The 22,150-nt window shown below is 41.1% G+C and overlaps 1 protein-coding gene across 3 annotated transcripts; it reads right to left on the bottom strand.

Annotated features, from left to right (window-relative positions):
* Positions 1-1,076: 1,076 nt before the first annotated feature.
* flvcr2 (feline leukemia virus subgroup C cellular receptor family member 2) lies at positions 1,077-21,676 on the bottom strand. Of its 3 annotated transcripts, XR_002665280.1 has the most exons (13): positions 18,397-18,435; positions 14,392-15,076; positions 11,197-11,338; positions 8,997-9,137; positions 7,970-8,037; positions 7,480-7,583; positions 5,691-5,801; positions 4,783-4,888; positions 4,560-4,671; positions 3,711-3,775; positions 2,321-2,433; positions 1,295-1,562; positions 1,077-1,167 (listed from the first exon to the last, which is right to left on the bottom strand). XR_002665280.1 is itself a non-coding variant. In XM_022750822.1 (12 exons), exons 2-11 carry the CDS (start codon positions 15,019-15,021, stop codon positions 2,359-2,361), a joined length of 1,554 nt encoding a protein of 517 aa, XP_022606543.1. In that variant the 5' UTR covers positions 15,022-15,076; positions 18,397-18,435; the 3' UTR covers positions 1,181-1,562; positions 2,321-2,358. The 3 variants fall into 3 exon arrangements, 2 of the variants coding, with proteins under 2 accessions (XP_022606543.1, XP_022606544.1); XM_022750822.1 differs by lacking the exon at positions 1,077-1,167 and having other exon boundaries at positions 1,181-1,562; XM_022750823.1 differs by lacking the exons at positions 1,077-1,167; positions 14,392-15,076; positions 18,397-18,435 and adding an exon at positions 20,929-21,676 and having other exon boundaries at positions 1,181-1,562.
* Positions 21,677-22,150: the final 474 nt, after the last annotated feature.

The following is a 22,150-nucleotide window of genomic DNA, read 5'->3' as shown; positions in this document are numbered from 1 at the left end:
AAAGAAAAATAAGTTGTGAGAAGTATTCAGGAGTCTTGTTTCCAAGGGTGTAATTGTGTTTTTGCGTATTTTTTGATAAATGTTTAATGTCCTATGCTGCTCAGATCTCATATTTGGGAGGGACTTGAGTGAGGTGCTTTCATTGTTATTTTCAGAAACAAGCGATGCTAATTTTGGTTTTGTAGGATGGATTCAAGTGTGGAAAACACACACACTTTGGTGTGTGAGAATCTTCAAGGTTAGAAGAAAAATACATTTTCATGCTCGCCTTATTGTATCCAAAAAATAAATTCAGTAACACTAACTTTAGAGTTTATCCAGTGAGAGTCATCCAGTCATGTTTGTAATGTAGTGATTTGTTTTAGCTTGATTCGTTTTCTTTATATTTTAAGTGTTACAGAAAATACTACTGATATACTGTGTAATTCAGGATTAAAAAATCCAATTTCTAAAAATCAATTTACAGCATACAAAGTGGTAAAAACTCCACTTTTTCACAGCACTGTAAAATGTCAGAAAAATGCCACTGAAGTAATAATTAGCACTTCTCACAATCACATAACAATCATAATACATACAACTAGCAACAAGACATCTAGTACAACATATTAATGTTAAACTGTACAAACACTGGTTACATAGCATGAACTACATTTCTCAGTAACAAATTTACAAGCTAAGAGTATCAAACAAAAACATTTTCTTGTGCAAAATGACAAGGGCAATAGACGAATTTGCCTTCTCTGTCTGTTTAGTGCTGTGTTGACATTCTTAATGTTCCAGATGCTCATCAACAAATGTCTCCTTGTAGAGATCGCGTACAGTAAACAAGGACGAAACTGACCCTCCAAAGTGTACTCAGATGCACAGCATCGATCATAGTTATAATCAGCAGTTATCAGAAGTACAGACTTTCATGTGATCCTGAATGGCAGGCAGAGGGGATATGACAGCCTTGTTGAGGCGATGGGTAGCCTGACTGCCATGACAGAAGATCACGTCATAGTCCTTAATCTGCATTTAAGATGCATATTCTAAAAAACAGAACACTTAATGAATACCTTCAGCAATGTAAAGACTGAGTTCAGTTACACACAATATTGGTCCAATATTAGGAACACTCACTTTAAATATTGCTCATTAGTTCCATGGAGCACAACATTAACACTAATCAGAGGGGGACAGTAAAAGGTTAGGAAAGAGTAAAAAGTTAAATTAAGTTAAAGAGTGTAGTAATGCTTGAGTCACTAAAGTGGCAGTTGGACTGCGCTAACAAGACATGTAAAATGCCTACCGTGACGCCCATACAGTACATCATGTTGTACAGCAGGTCTGCTGGTCATTCACATCAGCCCCACAGAGGGCTGTTCAGTACGATTCAGTTGTCCTCACAGAAGCTTTTTTTCACTCTGTGACGATGTGTGCACGTTAATGCGTGTTGTATTTCTGTTTTTATCTGTACATGATGTCGTTGACAGAATTGACGTCTGTCCTCTTTATAACTTCCCCTCTTTCAGGATCTCAGGTGGAGAGACGCCTCCTTCCAGATCAGCGGTGGTTTTCTGTAAAGGATGAGGACAGAAACAACAACAGTTTTTAATCAAAACACGCAAAATCTCAACTCATCACAGCATTCGGAAAGACAACAGAACATTAACATCGATGAAAATGATCCTGTACATCACTTTTAGTATGAAACAACTCAAAACTTCTCATTCACCTCTTGCAAGAAATAAATATAATCCAGAAATTATGTTCTTATCAAAACCTCTTAGTAAGTACTGTCAGTTAATCACAAATGGGAAATGATGACTTTAAAATTTCCTTTAAAAAGGTGCTTTGGTTACAGCAAAAAAAAACAACAAACATTCAAGTACAAAAAAACACACACCTGGTAGAACTTTGTTTTTCCTAAAATGTATTTGTTTTACAGGACGCTGAAATTCCCAGGATGAATGAATTGTTTTATTCCACAGAAAGCTGTTTAATTTAAGAGCTGATTGTGTAGTGGAGCAGGATGTGCTGCAGTTCAGTCATAATGACTTCAAGTATTTTTCACACCAGTCTTGCCTTTGGGAAGAATAAATAAATCTTGTAGTTGTTTAAACTGAAACACAATGGGGTTTGTGTTAATTTGTTTAGAAGATTGTTTATTGTCAAATGTTTGTGTGTGAGTGTGTGTGTGTGTGTGTGTGTGTGTGTGTGTGTGTGTGTGTGTGTGTGTGTGCGTGCGTGCGTGCGTTCGTGCGTGCGTGCGTGCGTGTGTGTGTGTGGTATAGGATTACTGATGTTGAAGCTTGAGAAGTGTGTGTGCCCGTACCTTGGCAGGTGTGTGTTTTGGTTTTAGTGAGGTTTATGTCAAGACTGACGTTGCCAGGGGCCGCTGCACGCTGTGGCCCCGTAGTCCTGCGCCGATGAGATCGACCCTGTAGGCTGGAACAATAGCTTGGGTGTCACACCTCTGAGGGGCCCTGAGGGGGCCACCTCATCTTCCACCCACTCCTCCACACCACAACACCACATGTCTGCCTCCACCAAACCCTGCACAGCCAACTAATACTAATACTGCCTGCTACCTGTCTGCTAGCCCAGCAGCCACTTCATCAGCCTTATGTGAGGAAAGGCAGTTAGATGAATTTTGAAGTAAAATATCCTAAATATGATGTAACTTTAATAAACATTTACCTAGAAGATTTATTTGGCATTATTTATTCAGACATATCTTAGATATAGATCAATATACTCATCTATTATTATTAATCTTCAACAGCTTCATTAGTTACCTGCTTTTCTCATTTCTAACAATTTAACAGAACTGGCTCATTAACAAAACAAAGAAAGCAGTGTTGGTCTTATTTAAGCTCTGTTAGTGTGCAGAATTGTTGGAGTTTTCCATTGTAGCTGCCCAGGTATTGTTAGAGCTGGAATATCATGAACAGAAGAAGGACGAGGAAAAGCAGCAAATAAAAAGGCCCCAAAGCTTTTCTCAAACAAGAAGGCAACGAGTGAGCAGCAGAAGCCACGCAGTGTGAAGTATTTTTCCATCAATGTGCCATTCATTGTTTAAAAATTCAGAGGTGATTTTGAGCAGCTGGAGGCCACTGCCTGTTGTTTTCTGTTTCAGTGAATTTTAATATGTGATATGTCACATAGATGTGAACCACTGACCACTGTTTTGATAATCACCAAATAACTAGAAGATTAAACCAGCTTTGTGCTTTTTAATAGTGGATTGCGGTGTGTGCTCTTATCACACTATTACAGTGATTTATAAAACTGATCAGTACAGATTACAGATGTGTTTGACAGCTGTCAACTGCACCCGTATGAAAGTGTAGAAAATCACAACTTTGCAACCGTTAACCCAAAGTTAGGTCATCATAACAGAGGTTTGTAAGCATGCGGTTTGTTGGAGTGAGTTGGAGAGCTGTCAGACAAAAGCAGAGTTGTGCTTTCTGCAATCAGCATTTGAGAGCAGAGGATGTTTTTTAGTGAGTTTAGAGAAGAAAGTTTCCACCAGTGGAGCAGTGCGTTCCCTGCGTTCACTCGCGTGCATGCCTTCAGCGGCGCGCTGCACTGTGAGGACTGCAGAGAAGCAGCCAGCAGAGCACATTCAGCCCAGAGCCGGGACGGTATCTAACACATTCCCTCTCCGCAGGGATGTGAAGATCCCACAGGTGACTTCATGTAGCGCACACAGATGTACTTACGCTCACTGTCTGCACCTCGGCCTGCAGGTTGGCCTTCTGCCGTCGGAGGTCAGACTTGATGAATCCTGTGACGAGCACAGAGGAGAGGGAGAGGGAAAAGTTTCTAGTTTTTTAATGGAAGTTATGGCATTGATGGACTTTCTATTTAAATGTAGAGCTGGATACAGTGTATTATGTCGGCACAAAAAATATCAGTAGTAGTAGTATCAGTAGTGATTTCTGTAATTCTATCTATTTTAGGTTGAAACAGAAAATCAAGGACAACACATTCCTGGACTGTACTAAGCATGTATTTTCTCAATATTACACCCACAATCCTAATCTTAAAAACAAGTTAAGTTCTCCATTTCCATACAAAATGGTAACAGGGTTTTCATGCAACTCTGAAATGGTTGTTGTCCAGGTTTTTTTTTATGTCAGAGAAATAGGATGTTGGTATGAGTTTTAATGTGCACCCAATATATACGATGAGGTAATGCTTTAAAAGGTGATGATGGTATGTTATTTTAATACAAAAAACATAGTTTCTGATAAATGATATCAACTAGTTTTTCATTTGTCTTGAACACAATGTGATTATATACTCAACCACTAGGGGGCGACCTTATCCTATGAAAGATACGACCCCCTGCTTGAGGACTGTAAACACAACCAGCAATGGTTTTAACAACCAAGCTCTACCAGTTAAACACAAAGTGCCTTTAAGTTCCTTTTAATATCATGTGCATGTATGTGCTTAACAGCTGACATGAGTTCAATGTTCACTGTGGTTTGGAAAGTTGTTAAGTGTTGTACGCACCGTTACAGGAGAGGTATGCTGAGGAAACAGAGCAGAAGTTAATATCTTACCTGTCATGACTGTCCCTATTAGCAGAAAGATACACAGGAAGACGTTTCCCGCTAATGTGCCCCATTTATCAATAATCTTCCCTTGAGAGATGGTGAAAATGATTCCAAAGATCTGAAATTAGTTAAAAAAAAATACAATTACAAACCCAAACCAACCTCTTTTATACTCTGTCACATACGTGTACCCTGCGTCTCTACGGCTAATCATGTTGACATTAATGACCTGAGCTGAACAGTTAAGAAGTCCAGATGAGGTTCCCTCTGATTCTGGATAGGTGAGCTCGACCGCAAACTCGAAGCCCAGAGGCAGATATCCTGTCATGAAGAAGCTGCAGACAGATACCGAAGGTCAGATTAGGGGCTAAAACAGTACTGCGGTAGTTTATTCCACAACTTCAGTAACTGCTTTCATCCACAACAAGCAACAGCAAACAGCTCCACAAATGTTAAAGTAGGGCAAGTGTATATTGCTGTATAATACATCCTGTCTGGGTTTCAGAAATGAAAAGCAGACAAAGGAATTGCTATGGAAACCAGTTACGGGCATAATCAGCTTACCATAAATAGCAATAATTGTAAGGACATAGCACGTGGACTGGGGAGTCGGAGGAGTGTTAATTTTGCTCTGACAAAGCAGCACTCATGCCAGATGAGCAACACAGAGAATGTGAACTACATACAGCTTCACCAGAATGTTTCAGACATTATCACCAAAAACCTTTAGAGCAGCGAAGACCTGTGAACATCAAACATGACAGACACAGTTCATCATAACCTCAGGGTTATATATATATAATATATAACACTGTGTCGTCAGACATCTCTAAGTAAACTTTCTATTTCTCCATTTGTAAAAGCTCTCTATATCTATCTATATCTATTACCAAAATGAAACACCTTAAAGAGACCATTAATCATAAAAGCTATTACTCACAACTGCTAGATTCATAAGATATTATCATTGGAAGTGTATGGTATAAATTCATATTCCAGGGTTCCCATCAAATTCAGAGAATAACCAAATTATCAGTCAATTTTTTCCCACATTTTGCAGGTTTTTAGGGGTGAATTTCAATCCCCGGCCGTGATGTGCAAGACCTCTGTGACCTCTACTCTTTAATCGTTACCTACCCTAAAACTCCGGCTGTGATAAACACCACCCACAGGTGACCCAGATTGAGGGTGAAAGCGTAGACCAGCATGCCAATCAGAGAGAGGAGATACACAAGCAGGGTGGTCTGTCTGAAAAGAGAGGATATCAATCATTTTGTTTAAAAAGCACAGTGACAACACGTTTAACCGTCATATGTATTCACACACAGAACACCGCATTTCTAAAAAGCTATTATAACTCCAAATCATCTTAGACGTCCAATTTAATCAGATTTGACATTGACATTAATGTTTAGGAATCTGGATCTTGTGACAAAGCCCACGTTTGCTACTTTCCTGCCAAAGCTGATCAGACGAAGAAAATCCTCTGGCATAATCTGACAAGAGCTTTTCTGTATTTATAGAAGTATGCAAGCAAAAGCAACATGACCCAACTTTAGTGCAATTTTTGTTGTGTTAATTACTAAAACTGCGCTTTTTCAGATGGATGTCTCACTTGAGTTGAAATTCCTCATATTTCCTCTAAGCGGATTCCAATAACAGGAAACCTTGTGCAGCTAACTTATTGCTGGTTGAGGGTAGTGCTTGACTATCAACAATACTCCTGTGTCACTGAGGACCCCGGGACATCTGCACAAACAGGCTTACTCTGGTGAAGCGGTCTCTTGTACAACCACGCGTAAAATATTGCTGCAAAACGTTTTTGTTAATATAACATAGTCCTTTGACTCTCTCCCATGTAGGACAATAGGAGTGTGAGGGTCAACAACATAAATCTGGGCCTGATTGCTTTGACAGCTAAGCATCCAAATGGCATGTAGGGAATCTGAGGACCGAGGATTTTTTCTAATCATAATAATTTGCATGCCAGATGACTGAAGCTGTTGTAGCAAATATTTAACACCCAGAGACTTTGTCAAAATAAGAAGTAAAAATGTTGATTTACTTAATCAAAACAAAAGTTTGGGTGAACGGCAACATTAGCAATCAGATATCAATCAGATATATTCACTTTTAAGATTGCATTATGACTGTTTTCCATGTTTAATGCAGTGGCACCAGGCCTGAGATGCGACCTGGGAGGACCAGCAGAGTATAGCCTGTCGGTTCAGATAAGCAGAGAGGGACTTCAGATATAAAACTCAGTTCCGCTGGATTCTCATTCGTGCCCACTTTGAGCAAAAACCTTTAATTCATTTGGACATCTTCCTGTGACTTGCTTTGAAAGACATTCATGTAAGGAGGCCATGTTTTAAAGCACAGCTACAGTAAGAGTGACTGTTGACCCACGTGGGAGCATTTCCTCTCAGAGGTTCCAGTTTTCTGATGTTGTAGACTCGCCTGAAAGCACATGAATGTACAGCTACCCTGGTTAATTACCAAGTGTTACCATGTTAGCATGCTAAACCAAGATGGTGAACACGCTGAACATTACACTTGCTAAATATCCACGTTAGCATCGTCATTGCGATAGCATTTCATGCAAAGTACCTCTTTGCTCAGCAGCTGTACATCATTGATTCCCTAATGACACATTGAACCTTGTGGACTACTCTGATGAAAGGAAATGAAAACAACCAATTTCAAATCGTGTTAATGTCCATGGATTACATGAAGGTCAGCAGACTTTATTTGTTTCAGAAGACTGCAGCAGCATGATTAGAGCGAACGCTGTTTCCTGACGTCAGTGAAAGGAAGAAAAACCACGGGGAATGTTTTGATATTCTTGGTTCCTTCTCGGTGTCTGGAAGAATTACATGTTTTTCTACAAAGTGCGCTGATGAATAGCAAACAGTGTTTATCTTACTTGTAGGTTTTCGTCTTGTCCAGCCAAATGCCACATATGAGGGACCCCACCATGCCCGCAATGACAATGGTCAGACCAATTCTCCCAGCATTCACCTCTTCACCCTGTGATTGAAAACAGTGACATTTCTGGTTTTCAGTCGAAATAAGACATTTGTGACATTTGTGACATTTTGCACCCTGCTGTTATCTTGTCCTGACAGCTCTGAGTGATAACAATTAGACTCCCAGATTCTTGTTATCTGTGTCAGGGTCATCTGTTCGGCAGCTTTATAGCTACTAATGTCAAAGGAAGTCACACTAATGCACATGCTGGGCCCATTGACTCTGGGGATATGGTATGATATAAGGGTAGTGCAGGTGAGAGGAAGGAAAGAACTGAGTCAAAGAAAGACACACAGATAGTGAAGTAAAGTAAAAGCTAATCTGATTGGAAATACAGGACATAAAGGCAGTAGCGTGTGTTTTCCAGCGCACACACTGGGACTTACAGGATAGTGCTCGATGATCATCCGGTTCAACAGTGTGGAAACAGCATAGAAGCAGCCGACATTCAGGCCTGCAGACAACAAATTAAAAAAGCCTGTCTCTATTCTGAGAACACCTGTAGGGAAAGGAGAGGGTCCAGATGGGACCTCACCCCCCCACCCCTCTAAAAATACTGCAGATAACCTCACACAATAAGTTCAAAGTAGCCTTTAGACTTTGTCATTACTTGATTATTAGCATTTAGATTTAGTCAGTTTATACTGAAGCACATGTCAACCAAAAATAAAATGCCAGTGTTCACATCATTTACCCAAATTTTCATATTCTTCAAACTGTCAATCATTAACATGGTCACCATTAAACAGTGACCTTTGAGCACAAAATGCAACATCCAATGACCTTTAGATCGCTGTTACACATAGGCAGCGTATTATAAGCCCATGTGTTGTGATGACACATCCTCATATCTGCACACCAGCTGATTAAGACTGTGACTCTCAGCTTCAACTATTTACATCTATTTTGAGGGTTTTACATCTTTGTTACCTTTCACCCCGATAATGCAACAACATCCGAGCCTGGATAGGCAATAAAATATGAGATGCTGGACGGTGGGGTGATCTGCTAGTCATGATGATGTCATAAAGACACACCAGTATGTCATGACACCATCTTGATCTGACTTGGACTTCCTCCTCCTTGTTTAGGGTTAGAACCAACCCTAACCAAGGATGTTATGACCTTAAAGCATAACAGCTAACTAAAGCCACGTAAGGAACTTTTATGTCAGGGAATTAGCAGTGAGATGAGAGATTAACCCCTCTGAAACGTGGTATGTGTTGGATCAATGTTTGAACTCTCTATGGGGCCATTTAATGAGCGCTGAAACAATTACAAGATCATCTGTCATAATGTCATTCGAACTTGAATCAAAAGGCCTGTTCCTTTAGACAAGCTGTCATTAAACATAAGGTTCCTGGTCCACCAATCTGTTTGTGGAATAGATTAAGGCAGCAGGATGATACGCACCATAGCTGACCACCAGGAGCATGAAGGGCTTGTTGCACAGCAGCCTCAAGATGGAAGCCGTGTACGAGTACTCATCCGGGGGTATGCTCCTGGCCTGAGCCTGGGCCTGCGTGGGAGGGATCTCTGGTCTCTCCTGAAACACTGCAATACAGACACACAGCATTTCAGGTAGTTATGTGTGTATTTAGGATATGAGACGTTATAATCTGAGAGCAAAACAAACAGGAATTTCATTTAGATGAGATAGTGGCTTGTCTGTATCAGCAGGGGGTCAAAAGCCCAGAGTGACACCGGAGGTCATACTAACAGGAAGGAGAGCAACTAGAAGCTAAATGTGTGTGTGTGTGCGTGTGTGTGTGTGTGTGTGTGTGTGTGTGTGTATGCTTGTACATACCAACAAGCCAGGCCTGGACATTCCTCTGAAGATAAGATAATTCAGTCTTCATAACATTTGCACTGTCATAAGTGATGACCTCACCATGCTCAGCTGCACTCGCCAGCTAATTATCATCTGTGTGACACACCTGTTGACAATAAGCCAACCTAATGAGTTAGCTAAATAAACAAACCACTATCAGTGTTTTGTTTTAATTCACCTTTGTTGGCTTTAGTCAAATAGCTTATGTGGTTTTTCTATCTCTCCTTCGTGACACCAGTCACTGCTGTCAGTGGGGGAGGTCAGTGGGTTCAGATGACCCCAGCCCAAGGCCAAGGGTGAGCCCCATGCAAAGGTCAGGACAGTCGAGCCTTAAGTGGGCCTTTCCATACTGAGAAGACAGCTAGCATAGCTGCTAGTCAATATCGACTGCTTGTGCAAGTGGATAAGGTTAATGCTCAATGTTGAATGTTTTCTCCCTCAATCAAGATGAAATCCTCGTCCTGAGGAGCAGCAAAGACAGTCTGAACCAGAGGTATTAGCCAAACAGAGAAATGTGAGAAAACACACGTGGGAAAGCTGAGGACTCTGACCAGTGTGATTAGCTATCCAGCTAATTTGTTTTGAATATTTCCAGGCTTCAACCAGCGGTACTGTGGGAGCTGAAGCTGCAAGAGAGGGTCAAGAAGGGATAGCAGCTAATGAAGAGAGAGATGTAGGAGAGGAGGAGGAGGTGGAGGACAGCAGCCAACATGCTGCTGTGGGAGAGCCAGCTAGGGCAGAAGCATTCGCAATCTGTATTAAATTACTGTGTTTACTGCACTTGATATGTCAGAGATGGGATTAATAGGACGGGCTGCGGGGGGCTCAGTTTTACCAGCAAAGGTTAATTAAGAATAAACAAATGTGTGCTCGCTGTGGGTGATGTCAACTACTCGGGACCAAAGACTTCTTCCATATGTTTTTAAATCAACAAAATGACATGCTCAGACTAAAATCATCTCATCCGCACTAAATTTATCCCACTGATCACAGAGAGAAACTTTGTCCTCACACACAGTCAAAGCTCTGATTGAAGACCAAGAATCTTTTTCTGAGCCATTGAGCATCTTACAGAAATAAATGGTGAAGCTTCACCGCGTTTCTCTGACTGTCAGCGAGTTTTAGTCCTCCGTGGAGGTGAAAGGAGGATTTATTTAACAGAGCTGAGGGTGAAGATGATTTCATAAAACACTTCCATGACTCCCGGAGTTCATGCTTGTATTTCACATCGTGTCCGAACACATCTCATCAAAAGGTGGACAATTATAGCAATTACTGCAGCTGCTCATCTAGTGGACTGTAATGCGGTTTAGTTTTCAGTAGAAAGCACATATCAGGGAGAGTCAGCTTTCCAGCAGTGCTGCCTGAGGAGCCCAACAACCAGATAAGAAGCTCTACCGTATAGAAATGATTAAAATTATATGTCAAACGATGAACTTTAATGTTGTAAAAACTGTTCTAGGGAACTCTTGGTGTTTTAATCTGGAAACATCATTGCAATGCTAACTAAAAATGTCAAATCCCATTGGCATTACTGTGAGGGACAAAGGAGGTGAGGCGAGGTAACAGCTTTGCCCCAGTCACTACCACTGGAAACCACAAACTGTCAAGATGACTTTATCTGCTTTATACATTTTCACAACCGTGACTGTGGGAGCTATACGACTTTGAAAGGGATTTGCAGTGGAGTACTATTGCATGAGTGAGTAAAAACACCTGACAGCTCTGAACCCATTCTGTGAGCCTGTGGATGGGAATAGTCGTCTTCCCTCGAAGACTTACCAATCACCACAAGGATGAAGATGACGGTGGCCACTCCAGCGCTGATGTAGAACATGATTCTGATGTGGTACGCCAGCTCATCCATCTCATCCACATTAGGCACGAGGATGGGTGGGACCAGAAACCCAATGGCGATACCCATCTGTAGGTGAGAGGCACAGAATTAAAAAATGACACTGTGCCTTCAGCTGACGACCACACACACACATGCTCGCGCGCGCGCACACAAACACACACACACACACCCACATGCACACATAATTAAAGGGGGAAAGCATCACTACAAAAGCAGAAAAAGCTTGAAATAAAGAAATAGGAAAGAAAACTGACATTTGACTGCTCAAAATTTGTGAGTGATGGTATACCTGCTATTATAAACACATGAGAAGTACATGCTTATTTAGCTTATGTAGTGACATGGTTACATTGAAAACATGTCAAAGCAGGGATGTTAAAGAATTGATTGACATGAAGATACAATGTCCGTCTGACTATTCTAAAACCCCCGTACCAAACCCGCCCTCAGGGTTCCTCAGCAATTCTAGTGGATCCGAAACAAATGAGGTGAAGGGAGGGGGCGGGTTGGGTGGTGGGTGGTGGTGGTGGTGGTGGTGGTGGGGGGGGTACTAAGCTTTCCAAATTTGAATACCACATGAGTAGTGCCCACTTCCTCAGCTTCCTACTGCCTCAAGAACATTCCAGAGGGGACACCAGCCGAGGTCCCTCCGCTCTAGGGGAAAGGTGAGAGAAGGAAAACGGCAAAAAGTGACAAGACACGTTCCTTCAGGAGGAACAGACCAGTGAACAGTGTCTGATGCGTGCAAGCACAACAAAAAGGTCAGACCCCTTCAGACCTCCGGGATCGTTACAATCACCACGGTTTATAGATCTGCCCCTGTTACCCTCTCCAGCAGACAGACACTCTTAACACTTCACTATATTGATGTTACATATCTAACATGAGCTATTCGAACAATCATTAACTTACCTTGTGGTCATTTTGCTAGAGAAAGCTTTGTAAGATTTTCGCAGGAGCCTATAAAAGATGTTTTTCAACAGAGTAACTGCAGAGTCATCTTCGTTCAATCACTCTCACACATCCAAAGCAAAGAAAACACATTGTATTCCTATTTTTTTGTGCATTTTTGATAAGTAGAGCAGGTCTTGATAACTTGTCAAAAATGCAAAACAAGCTTATTCTCAATTGGTCCAAATCAAGGATGTCCTCTCTTATGAAGTTACTGTTGGCACACAAACTGTTGATCTGTTTGATCTTCAAAGCATCGCAGGCCTTTATGGAAATCCTACCTACTTTTTGTTAATGTGAACTATTTCTAAACATCCAAGGGGATATGTAAACTACTTCAGCCTGAAAACTTGGAAGCATCAGGTTTAGGGACCAGAGCCAAAGGAATAAAGTCGTGGTGAGCGAGTAAACATCAACAACAATGTGTCCTTTTATCTTCAGCAGCGGGGAACGGGACTGAAGCACAAAACAAGAACTTGCATGACAATGACCGGTATGCAGTGTTTGGCCTGACGCAGGTGAGAGAGGACACACTTCAAATGAAGAAAAAACAGTTTGGCCTCAGAGTTCAAAGAGCATCAGTGGGGTCATGCGTCTTTTGATGGTCTCTGTTTATGCACAGTGTTATGTTATGTGTATGTTATGTTAGTGTTAAGCATAGTAGATTGTGGTGAGTTCACAAGGGACCCATATATAGACTACTGAATAGGAACTGTTATGCTCTAGCCACTGACTGTTTTTACTGGTGTGTACATAAAGAATAATGGTAAGGTAAATTGAATCATGAAGCCAGATTCTTCCCTTTGGAAATTCCTTGCATCAAAGGTTGCATCAAAACCTTCAAAACAGTGTGTCACTCTTCTGCAAAACATTTGTATTGGTCTTCGAAGGTGAAAGAGACATGGGCAATGACATGCTGAAAATTGCCATTACCTTAAGTTTCAGATGATTTAGTAACTTTAAAGGAGCTATTTGTACGTTTTGCTATTGCTACACAGCAGCATTAGCATTAACAGCTGTTTACTTACCAGTCTTGCCAAGGGCTTCAGCTATCGTTGCATTCAGACAAGAGGTTATAATACGTCCTCCGGACCAGACTCCTCAGTGACTCGGTATCAGAAAGTGACAAGATGGACTGGCCGAGTCGGGACTAGCTGGTTAGCATGCCAACTTCAGTAAAAGAAAAGAAGTGATAAAAATAGAAGCAAAACAAGCGGGTAGCTTTCCACTTCTGGAGAGAGCATTTGCTGAGAGAAGGAATGAAGTTTGATGCTGAACTGACAAGACTGATGAGTAAACAGCTGTTGATGCTAATGTTAGCTATGTAGCAATGGCAAAAATTACAAATAGATCCTTTAGTACACGTTTTAGTATTTGGGGGCTTGTTCAGAAGTAGACAGTTCAAGCGGTGGAACTCACCCGCCAACCTCCTGGCTAGGAAGAACGAATCCCACAAACACACACACACACACACACACACACACACACACACACACACACACACACACACACACACACATTTGTGAGTGTATGTTGTAAACAAAATCAAACACAGGTAAAACTGAAACCTTTTTATATTTCTTTAACAGTGTTCTGAGTTCAGGTGTGAGGGGTGGTTATTTAATAACAACACTTGGTTTATGTAGATTAAAGCAAGATTGGTTACTAACCACACCTCATATTTTCAAAATAACACTGGACTCTTATTATTGTATGTTTTAAGGAAGTAAAACGTGGGAGAAAGCCTGAAACTAAGAAGTGCTTAGTTCTGCAAGTTAACATGCATCACTTCTCTAAGATTCTTCTCGCTGTCGCTGGAAGCTGAAGTGGCCACCAGTCATATGTTTTCTCCACCGGCAGAGAGAGTGATTCACTTTGTTAAACCTGCTGACTCAAGAAGAAAGTTGGAAACAAAATTCATAGGAACAGTCACACATTAAAGGAGGCAGACACTGACATGACATAATATGTGCCTGCCTGCTTTTAACACGTGGCCATTCAGATACATTACGAAGAGTGTTAAATTTGATAGAGCTCTCTTTCATTTTCTCACCGTGACAAACACACACACAGACACACAGTTCTCTGAACACCAAGAGTGCAAGTGCAGAACACTAAACACACACTGCAAAAGACTTTCTGAGTCCAGCAGGTAAACAGAGACACACCTGGTTTCCAAGAACGCCAATGGAACAAGCGGTGGACACCTCCTGCTGCCCAAACCACAAGGACGCAAGTCTGGATGGGATGCCCAGGATATAAACTGTGGCCACTGAACACACAAACTGGCCAAAGAAGGTCATGGCGAACATTTCAGGCGCGGCCGTGCTCGTCTTGATCCAAGCCCCTATGCAGTTGAAGGCGGACCCCACCACCACCACGTCCCTCATGCCCCGGTTGTCCAGCAGCCACATGACAGGCAGGATGAGAGGGATGTAGGTGAGGAAATAGATCATGGAGAGCCAGTCGATGGCCAGGGTGTCAATGCTGTAGAATCGCATGAAGATGTTGCTGATGATGCTGTACTGCAGCCACATGAAGGCATTGCTCATGGAGTAGACGCTAAAGACAAATAGCATGACCCAGCGCCGCTTGTACAACTTGGTCTCCATCAGTGGGAAGAGCTGTGCAGTGTCCAGGACTGAAGGCTCCATGGTGTCACTGCTGTCTCCCAGTGGCAGGTGGTAGTTGTACTCCCCCAAACTTGTTCTCACTCTTCTTGTTGGAGAACAGTCGCTGCCCCTGTCCTTGCCATGGCCGTCCATCCACTCGTTAGGGAAATCATCCTGAGCGCTCATGTCGGTCCCACTGAAACTCTTCCCTTTTCCTTCAGGCTTCTGTGGCACTTAAAAGCTGGAAGGAAGAACAAATATTTCTCCTTGTGTGTGCGCTCTCTTAACACAGCCACAGTTCACCTGACTCGCCCCCTCCACCCAGCAGGTATTTCCTGCTTGCTGATCATAAATGAGCTCGCCTGCGGTGCCTTAAATGGAGATTACCGATGATTACTCTATTTGATTTAGCAGAGGTGAATCTGGGGTGTAGTTTAAATATGATGAGCTGTGTTGGAAATATCTGATGCCTGTCAACAGCTACATACCTGAGTCTTACTCCTCATTTCAAACTCCTCCTCCCAACTTGTCATAGCATAAACTACAACCTGGTTGACAGGTTCTGAGTGTGAAACTGAGGTAAAACGATCTATGAGAGAAACTTGATTTTATTGCTAAAGTTAGGCACATGACACTCACACATATAGATGTGCACAGAGGAGCTAAAGTCCATTGAGTGTGTTGCTTAACAAAGATTGCAAGTTCATCAGACAACTGACAAGCACTTAAAACGTGGACAGGCCAAAGGCAAAGGATAATTTTTGTTATTTTTCAAGCATGAAACTACTGACTCAAATGTTTGTGGTCAGCAAACATGCAATGCAAAGGAAGTCTGCAGGTGCAGTACTTACAGTCCTATGCAAATATGAGTAAATATAGACCTAAATCTGCAGCAAAATGCAGTTATCACTCCCTCCCATCAACATATGGGAATACATTTTTTAACATTTAACAGTGGATTATCAATCTGTATTACTTCTGAAATTATGATTGTAACATTTGGATAAAATAAGTTTTACACTTCTTTAAAATGACTGCTTTCATGCTGTGGCCATTAGGAGGAAGTTGGCCTCTGTGCTCAAACACAGTGTGACAGTATCCTGCTGTCTGCAGCCCAGTTATTAAAGTAGAGTGTTTGTGGTTCATAAATTGGATTTACTAATGCCCAATGACCTTATATTACATCATCTGTCATTTCTGTTGTCTTGACTCACATACCAATACACTTGATTTTAATATATACTGTATATACTGTGTATATATATATATATATATATATATATATACACACACATACACATATAGGAGTTTCCCCACATAGGGGATCAGTTTATTTGTAGAAATTCATACACTGTCCTCAAATTTTAGGGGACTAAAATAAGTAATTTATGACTTGCAGGACAGTTCATTTGTTTCCTGGTTATGCTCTGCCGGGCCTTTACTTCTGCCATCATTAGCCACAACAATGAAATCATATCATTGCCTTTCAGTTTCCTGCCTGCAATGGATACATTTACAACTATTTATATAACTAATTCTGATATATGTGTAATATTGATTGGAACATAATCAGCATGATATTTCATTTAAATATATGCTTCTTCACTAGTTGATTAATAATTAATTGAAGAGCCAAGTACTAGCTTCTGGGTTTTTGGTAATAAATAAGGACAAAGAAGCACTGACATAAGAGGTAAGTCGCTGTGATAAATGATTAGATGAGGTTAGTTCTCCCTGAGTTTAAACTTAGATTAATGCCTATACTTAAATACATGTCTCAGTTATAGTATTTGAATGACATGTGGAGGCCTCAACTGTTTAAAGCACTCGGCCCTTGAAAGAGAAGGATAGGGCCACTGACCTTTGTCCATGTTACTGAAGATAACACACACAGGACTGCATGACTGATGGGGGGTTGACATGTTTCACTGACAGTCTACCGAGATGCTTAAAATAAGATGGGGCGATGATGCTGAGATAATCTCTGGGACATTAAATAGTGGGTTCATAGCTATCAACGATAGAGGAAACTGGGGCATGTTGTCACCCTTTTTACTCAGAGATGTTTTTTCTTGATAAAGATTTACTACTGTGGCATAATTAAGACAATCCGTCATCATTATCACAATCATATCAATCAAGGTATCAATATTGAACAAGCAAAATTATCCTTTTGATTTGAGGTAATTTCATTTTATATATTCTTCCATCATACCACAAGTGTTCATAACAAAAGTTTCATGAGCAGCAGACCTGCAACTATTTTGACTGACACCTGATTATTTGACTGACAGAAAATGAATCTGAAACTATCCAAATAATCGAATAATCATTTCAAACATTTTTTAAGCAAACTGTCAAAACTGATCGATTCCAGCTTCCCAAATGCAAACACTTCAGGTATTCTTAGTCTTCTATGGTCGTATAAGGTTTCGGACTGTTAGTCACACAAAACATGGCATTATAGAAATCCCCATGAGCTCTGGAAACTTGTAATGGCCATTTTTTTTTGCTATTTGCAATGAAGAAAACTGCTGCCTAGTTTATTTTTTATTTAGTAATTCATTTATCTGTTAACTTTATGTTTCTCATTGTAAAATTATTTTGATAAGTTTCAATCTAAAAGAACATGAGTTGACTTTTGGTTATTCACTCAAAACACTGTAAGACAAAAAGTGAACATTTCATTAAAATGCTAACACTATGATTTAACTTTTAATGCTGTGTAGTTTGGAAAATAACACAACTGAAAGAAATAATAGTCATTTAGTAGTTAGTAATGGATATAATATATAGTTCTTTAGCATCAGTGCGGCTCTTTTGCATCTATTTCCAGTCATCACATTGAAGGATGCTGTAGATAAATAAGTGAGTGACTTGCAGCCCCAGTTTTCTCTATTGTTGGTTCCGATTGCGGAAAAAACGCGTAAGGGCGGGGGGGGGGGGGTCTTCAGCACCTTGAACAGACTGGAAATTTCCGATGGCAGTACTGTAGTGCCCCTGCCGTCTCCAACCTCCAGCTACACCACCTCTGCCTGCACGGAGCAAATCCATGAATGGAAGGAGTGTAGGGAAGAAAGGGAGAACCAACACCCCTGTCATGATATTCAAACTACGGCCCCAAATGCTCTTCACGTTCAGTATTCTCAGGCGTGTTTAAGGAAATACTCCGGTACAACACTGTGAACAGTAATCGGTAATAGGTGTTTTCATATCTAGTGTGAGGCACAGTAGTTGCTTATCGAGTTTGCTTTGTTGGCAGCGCATTCGCCTCATATCCATAAAAACATCGCAATAATACGTTTAGTTACAGTAGACAGGTCGACCATAAAACAATCCCAGGCTCATTTTGCTCCACAGCTAACACACTTTCGGTATTTCGGGCTTGAAGCTACCCCAACGATCAAATTACGCTTCCTTCAAGTGAAGAGACATGAGTAACTTAGCTATAAATAAATCCTTAACGAAGTCTGTTTTTCCGAGAGAACAGTTTCGCACACAAAAACATACAGAAAGCCTAAAAAAAAAAAAAAAAAAAAAAGAACCATCAGTTTACCATACCTGGAGAAACGGCAGCATTGACATACCTACTATAAAGTACACACTGAATCAATGCACCGCACCAGCAGAAGATGGCGAAATTGTGCAGACAGTAATCACGTCATTTCCCATTTGGTTGCCACCCTGAAAACAAATAACATGCAAGAAGAAGGAGTACTTTTCCTGCATAAATAATTGTGTATGGAGTTGGTTATGAAAAATATTTAGTAATGTGTAAGTAATCAGAATGTTTTTGTTTTTTTTACACTTTGAACATCAAGAACAAGAATTAAAGGTTAAATATTGTACCTAGGTTTTACTAAGCTGTAGGCCTGGTTGAGTTTTTTTTTTTTTTTACTTCTGTTCATTTCACAGGTAAATACTCCACTACATCTCTCTTGATAATTAAAATTAGCTAATTACTTTTCATATTAAAAATTTTACACAAAAAACACATAATGAGCTTCTAAAATGCAATATCTTGTCAAAGATTAAACCAGTGGTTTTGTGGCTGGTGACTCCTTACAGGAAATATCCCACATGGTTTCATTTCAGTAAGTTTTTGAGGCCAAAGAGGTAAAGTTATCCAATATTCACCAACAACAGAAAAGATAAGATGATACACATTTGTGTAGCAGAACCTTTTCTTCTTTTGTAACCCATTAATCATCTGCCTCTTAATATTGTGACCCCCATGTTGGGCACCACTGGACTGTACAATATGTAAAAGCTACAACAATAAAATGCAATTTAATCATTGGTGTATCAGTATTAAAATCTAACAATGTTATGTATAATGAACATATCAGCCACAGGGGCCATTTTTCAGCAGAACCACCACTTTTAGCTTTGAAACTTGTATTTTGCTGTTCCTCTGCACTTCCACTTAAGTGGGGTTTTGAGTGCAGGATTGTAATTTTGTTGTTCCATTTTTGAATGGCTTCTTGTTTCTTTTTCTTTTTTTCTTACGTATTCTAAGTAAAGGGTCTGAGTACTTCTTCCACCAGTGAAGATTGTTTGCTTGCAGGCTGAACATGAAGATGATACATTGATTCAACAGATCTCAAAATGTGCCAGAAAATTAAAAAAAAAAAATCCATGAACCCTGATAAGCTTTTTCAAGGTAAGCAGGTGCTGTAAATATGTTGATAAGCTTTACCAAGTCAGCCCACACACACGCACACACACACACACACACACACACACAAACACACACACAGAGAGAGAGAAGAGGAGAGATGATGACTTGAGCAGAGAGAGAGGAAGAACAGAGAGACGAGAGAGAGAGAGAGAGAGAGAGACAGAGAGGCTGTCTGCCTCTGTATCTCAGACTATGGGCCTACAGGCAATAAAAGGAAACAGTATCTGTTCCTGCTAAGTTTGTACAAACTGCAGAGGAGTTTTATCAGGATGTTTGCAGCTGTAACATCCTATGTGCTTAGTCTTGCTTCAAGTCAGTGATGAAAAATGATACAACGAAAGACCGTATTTACAAACACGTGATGTTCTCTCTATGATGGAAATCAGATATTGTTCAAAGAGTTCATCCCAATACCGATGCAGAAGTTTCCATGAATGTGTTGCACTTGTTTGCTTTGCTTTTTCTGTCTGTCCAGTTCATCCCTAACCAGCTCCATGAGGTTTAAGGTCTTCTAGTGTTTTGGGTCATTATCTTGCTGTAGGACGAACCCCTGACAAATCAGTCTGTCGATCTTTGTTACTTGCCTTTTTCTCACCATTCTAATGGTAATATACAGTACTACCTCCTGCAGTGCAGTATTGCCCTGGTAATGCATCAGAGGTTGTAGTGACACAGTTTGTTTCTACAGACAGCCTACAGCTCGTTAGCAAAAGTTGTTGCACCTGTTGGAATTGTTTGCATGACCTTTCAAGGCTTCGTTTACTTCCACTGCTGCAGGAAAGCTGTTAATTAACCAATTCCCTAATCCTTATTTACATGATGTTTCAGTTTTTGGTGACCTGGGCAGTTCACCACTTACCTTTGTACCGTGTAAAATTATTCACTGGACTTGAACAGCTTAAATTTCAATAAAACTGGAAAAATGGGGGTATTGTAAAATCTTAGGCAAGTAGTGTAAATAGGGATTGTGGACAGCAGTTAGGCCATAACTCATGTGTTGAGTATCCCACCACTCACACTTTGGTCCAGGATCATTATCAGAATCTTTTCTGTCACCATTGGTTGGTTTTGGTTGACTAACTTAAACTAAAATATTTCTCCTGAGGTCTGAGTCCCTTCCCAGGAATCTCTCATGTATTTTTTCATTCAGGTGAGAAATTACTGTCCTGATTAAGTTTAGGCATGGCAACTGCCCCAGGGCCCACAGACATGCAAGCCCCACTCCATTTCATTCACATGGAGGACCAGGAGGGGTATATACTGTGCCCCCAAACAGTTTAATCCAGCCATGAGTTCAGGTCAAACTAAACAAATAAAACTTCTTTGGGGGTTTTCGGGACAAAAACAAATCAAACAGAATATTGAGATCTGTTGCAGTGATACTTTCCCTTGAGCATCAGACATTAACTCACCTGATTTCCAAAAACTCCAATGGAGCAGGCGGTGGAAACCTCATCAGCGCCAAACCAGACCGACGCCAGGCGGGAGGGCATCCCGAGGATGAAGACCTGGGCCAGGGAACTTGCAAACTGTCCAAGCATGGTCACCCAGAACAGGTCGGGTCTGGCACTGGCCACCTTGATCCATGTCCCCGCGCAGTTGAGCGCGTTGGCCACCAGTGCCGTGACCCGCAGCCCTTTCTTATCCAGGAGCCAGGTGACCGGGAAGATGAAGGGGATGTAGGTGAGCATATAGACCATGGACAGCCAGTCCACAGCGAAGGACTCCACGTTGTAGAACTTCATAATGATGTTGCTGATGATGCCGTACTGGATCCATTGGTACGCGTTGCTCAGAGAGTAAGAGCTGAACAGGAACACGATCAACCAGCGCTTCTTGAACAGGCGCGTTGCGGCCGCAGAGCCGCTCTCACCGTTTGGGATGCTGTTGCATTCAATCTGGTCCGCGGCATCAGGACCTTTCGCTCCCAAATGAGGACCATTCTCCTTCGTGTCCTGCGCGCCACTGTCCAGTGAAGCTGGCATATTATCACTCATTTTGCCAATTAAAACGAGCGCACTTGGAAGATGAAGAATTCCTCCAGTAGCCTACTTCATCAAATGTCTTTAAAACCAGAAAAATAAATAAATAAAAATAAAAAACTGAGCAAATGAAATTACAGAGGTGTCAATGAAAATAAATCACGTATGACTTTCGTTCCATGTGGCAGAGCTAACGCCATCCAGTTGTCAGGCACATTGATTTCCTGTCCTTACAACATTACTGAGATAACTTCAGACTTATTCAGATGCAGGCTTCATTCCAAAGGACTGACCTGCTCTCCTCAAATTCATTCAATACTTGAGCTGCCGGAGAAATCCCCTTTATTACTGCACTTGGTACGAGCTGACCCGACTTTTACTCCACCCAGCTGCTGAGATAAGACATGACAGTGGCTGTTCACTGGCGGCTATATGTTCAGAAAAACACCTTTCAGTCGGCCAAGACAGACAAGACACACCTCAGCCTACAGACAAAAACAAACAAACTCAATAGAGACATTTACAAACCTAGAGTTTGTCCATGTTTATGCCTGTTTTACCTTAATCTCCATAGCAGATTTATCAGGGTGCCACAACAGCCAATGATATTCTTCTAGTTTATTATTAGAGGGTTGCTATTACCTCTCTACCA

The sequence above is a fragment of the Seriola dumerili genome, unplaced genomic scaffold (assembly GCF_002260705.1).
Source record: "Seriola dumerili isolate Sdu_G_001 unplaced genomic scaffold, Sdu_1.0 BDQW01000149.1, whole genome shotgun sequence".
In the NCBI taxonomy this organism is placed as follows: domain Eukaryota; kingdom Metazoa; phylum Chordata; class Actinopteri; order Carangiformes; family Carangidae; genus Seriola; species Seriola dumerili.
Note: the sequence above shows the minus strand (reverse complement) of the source record. Positions and strands in the feature narration are given on the sequence as shown.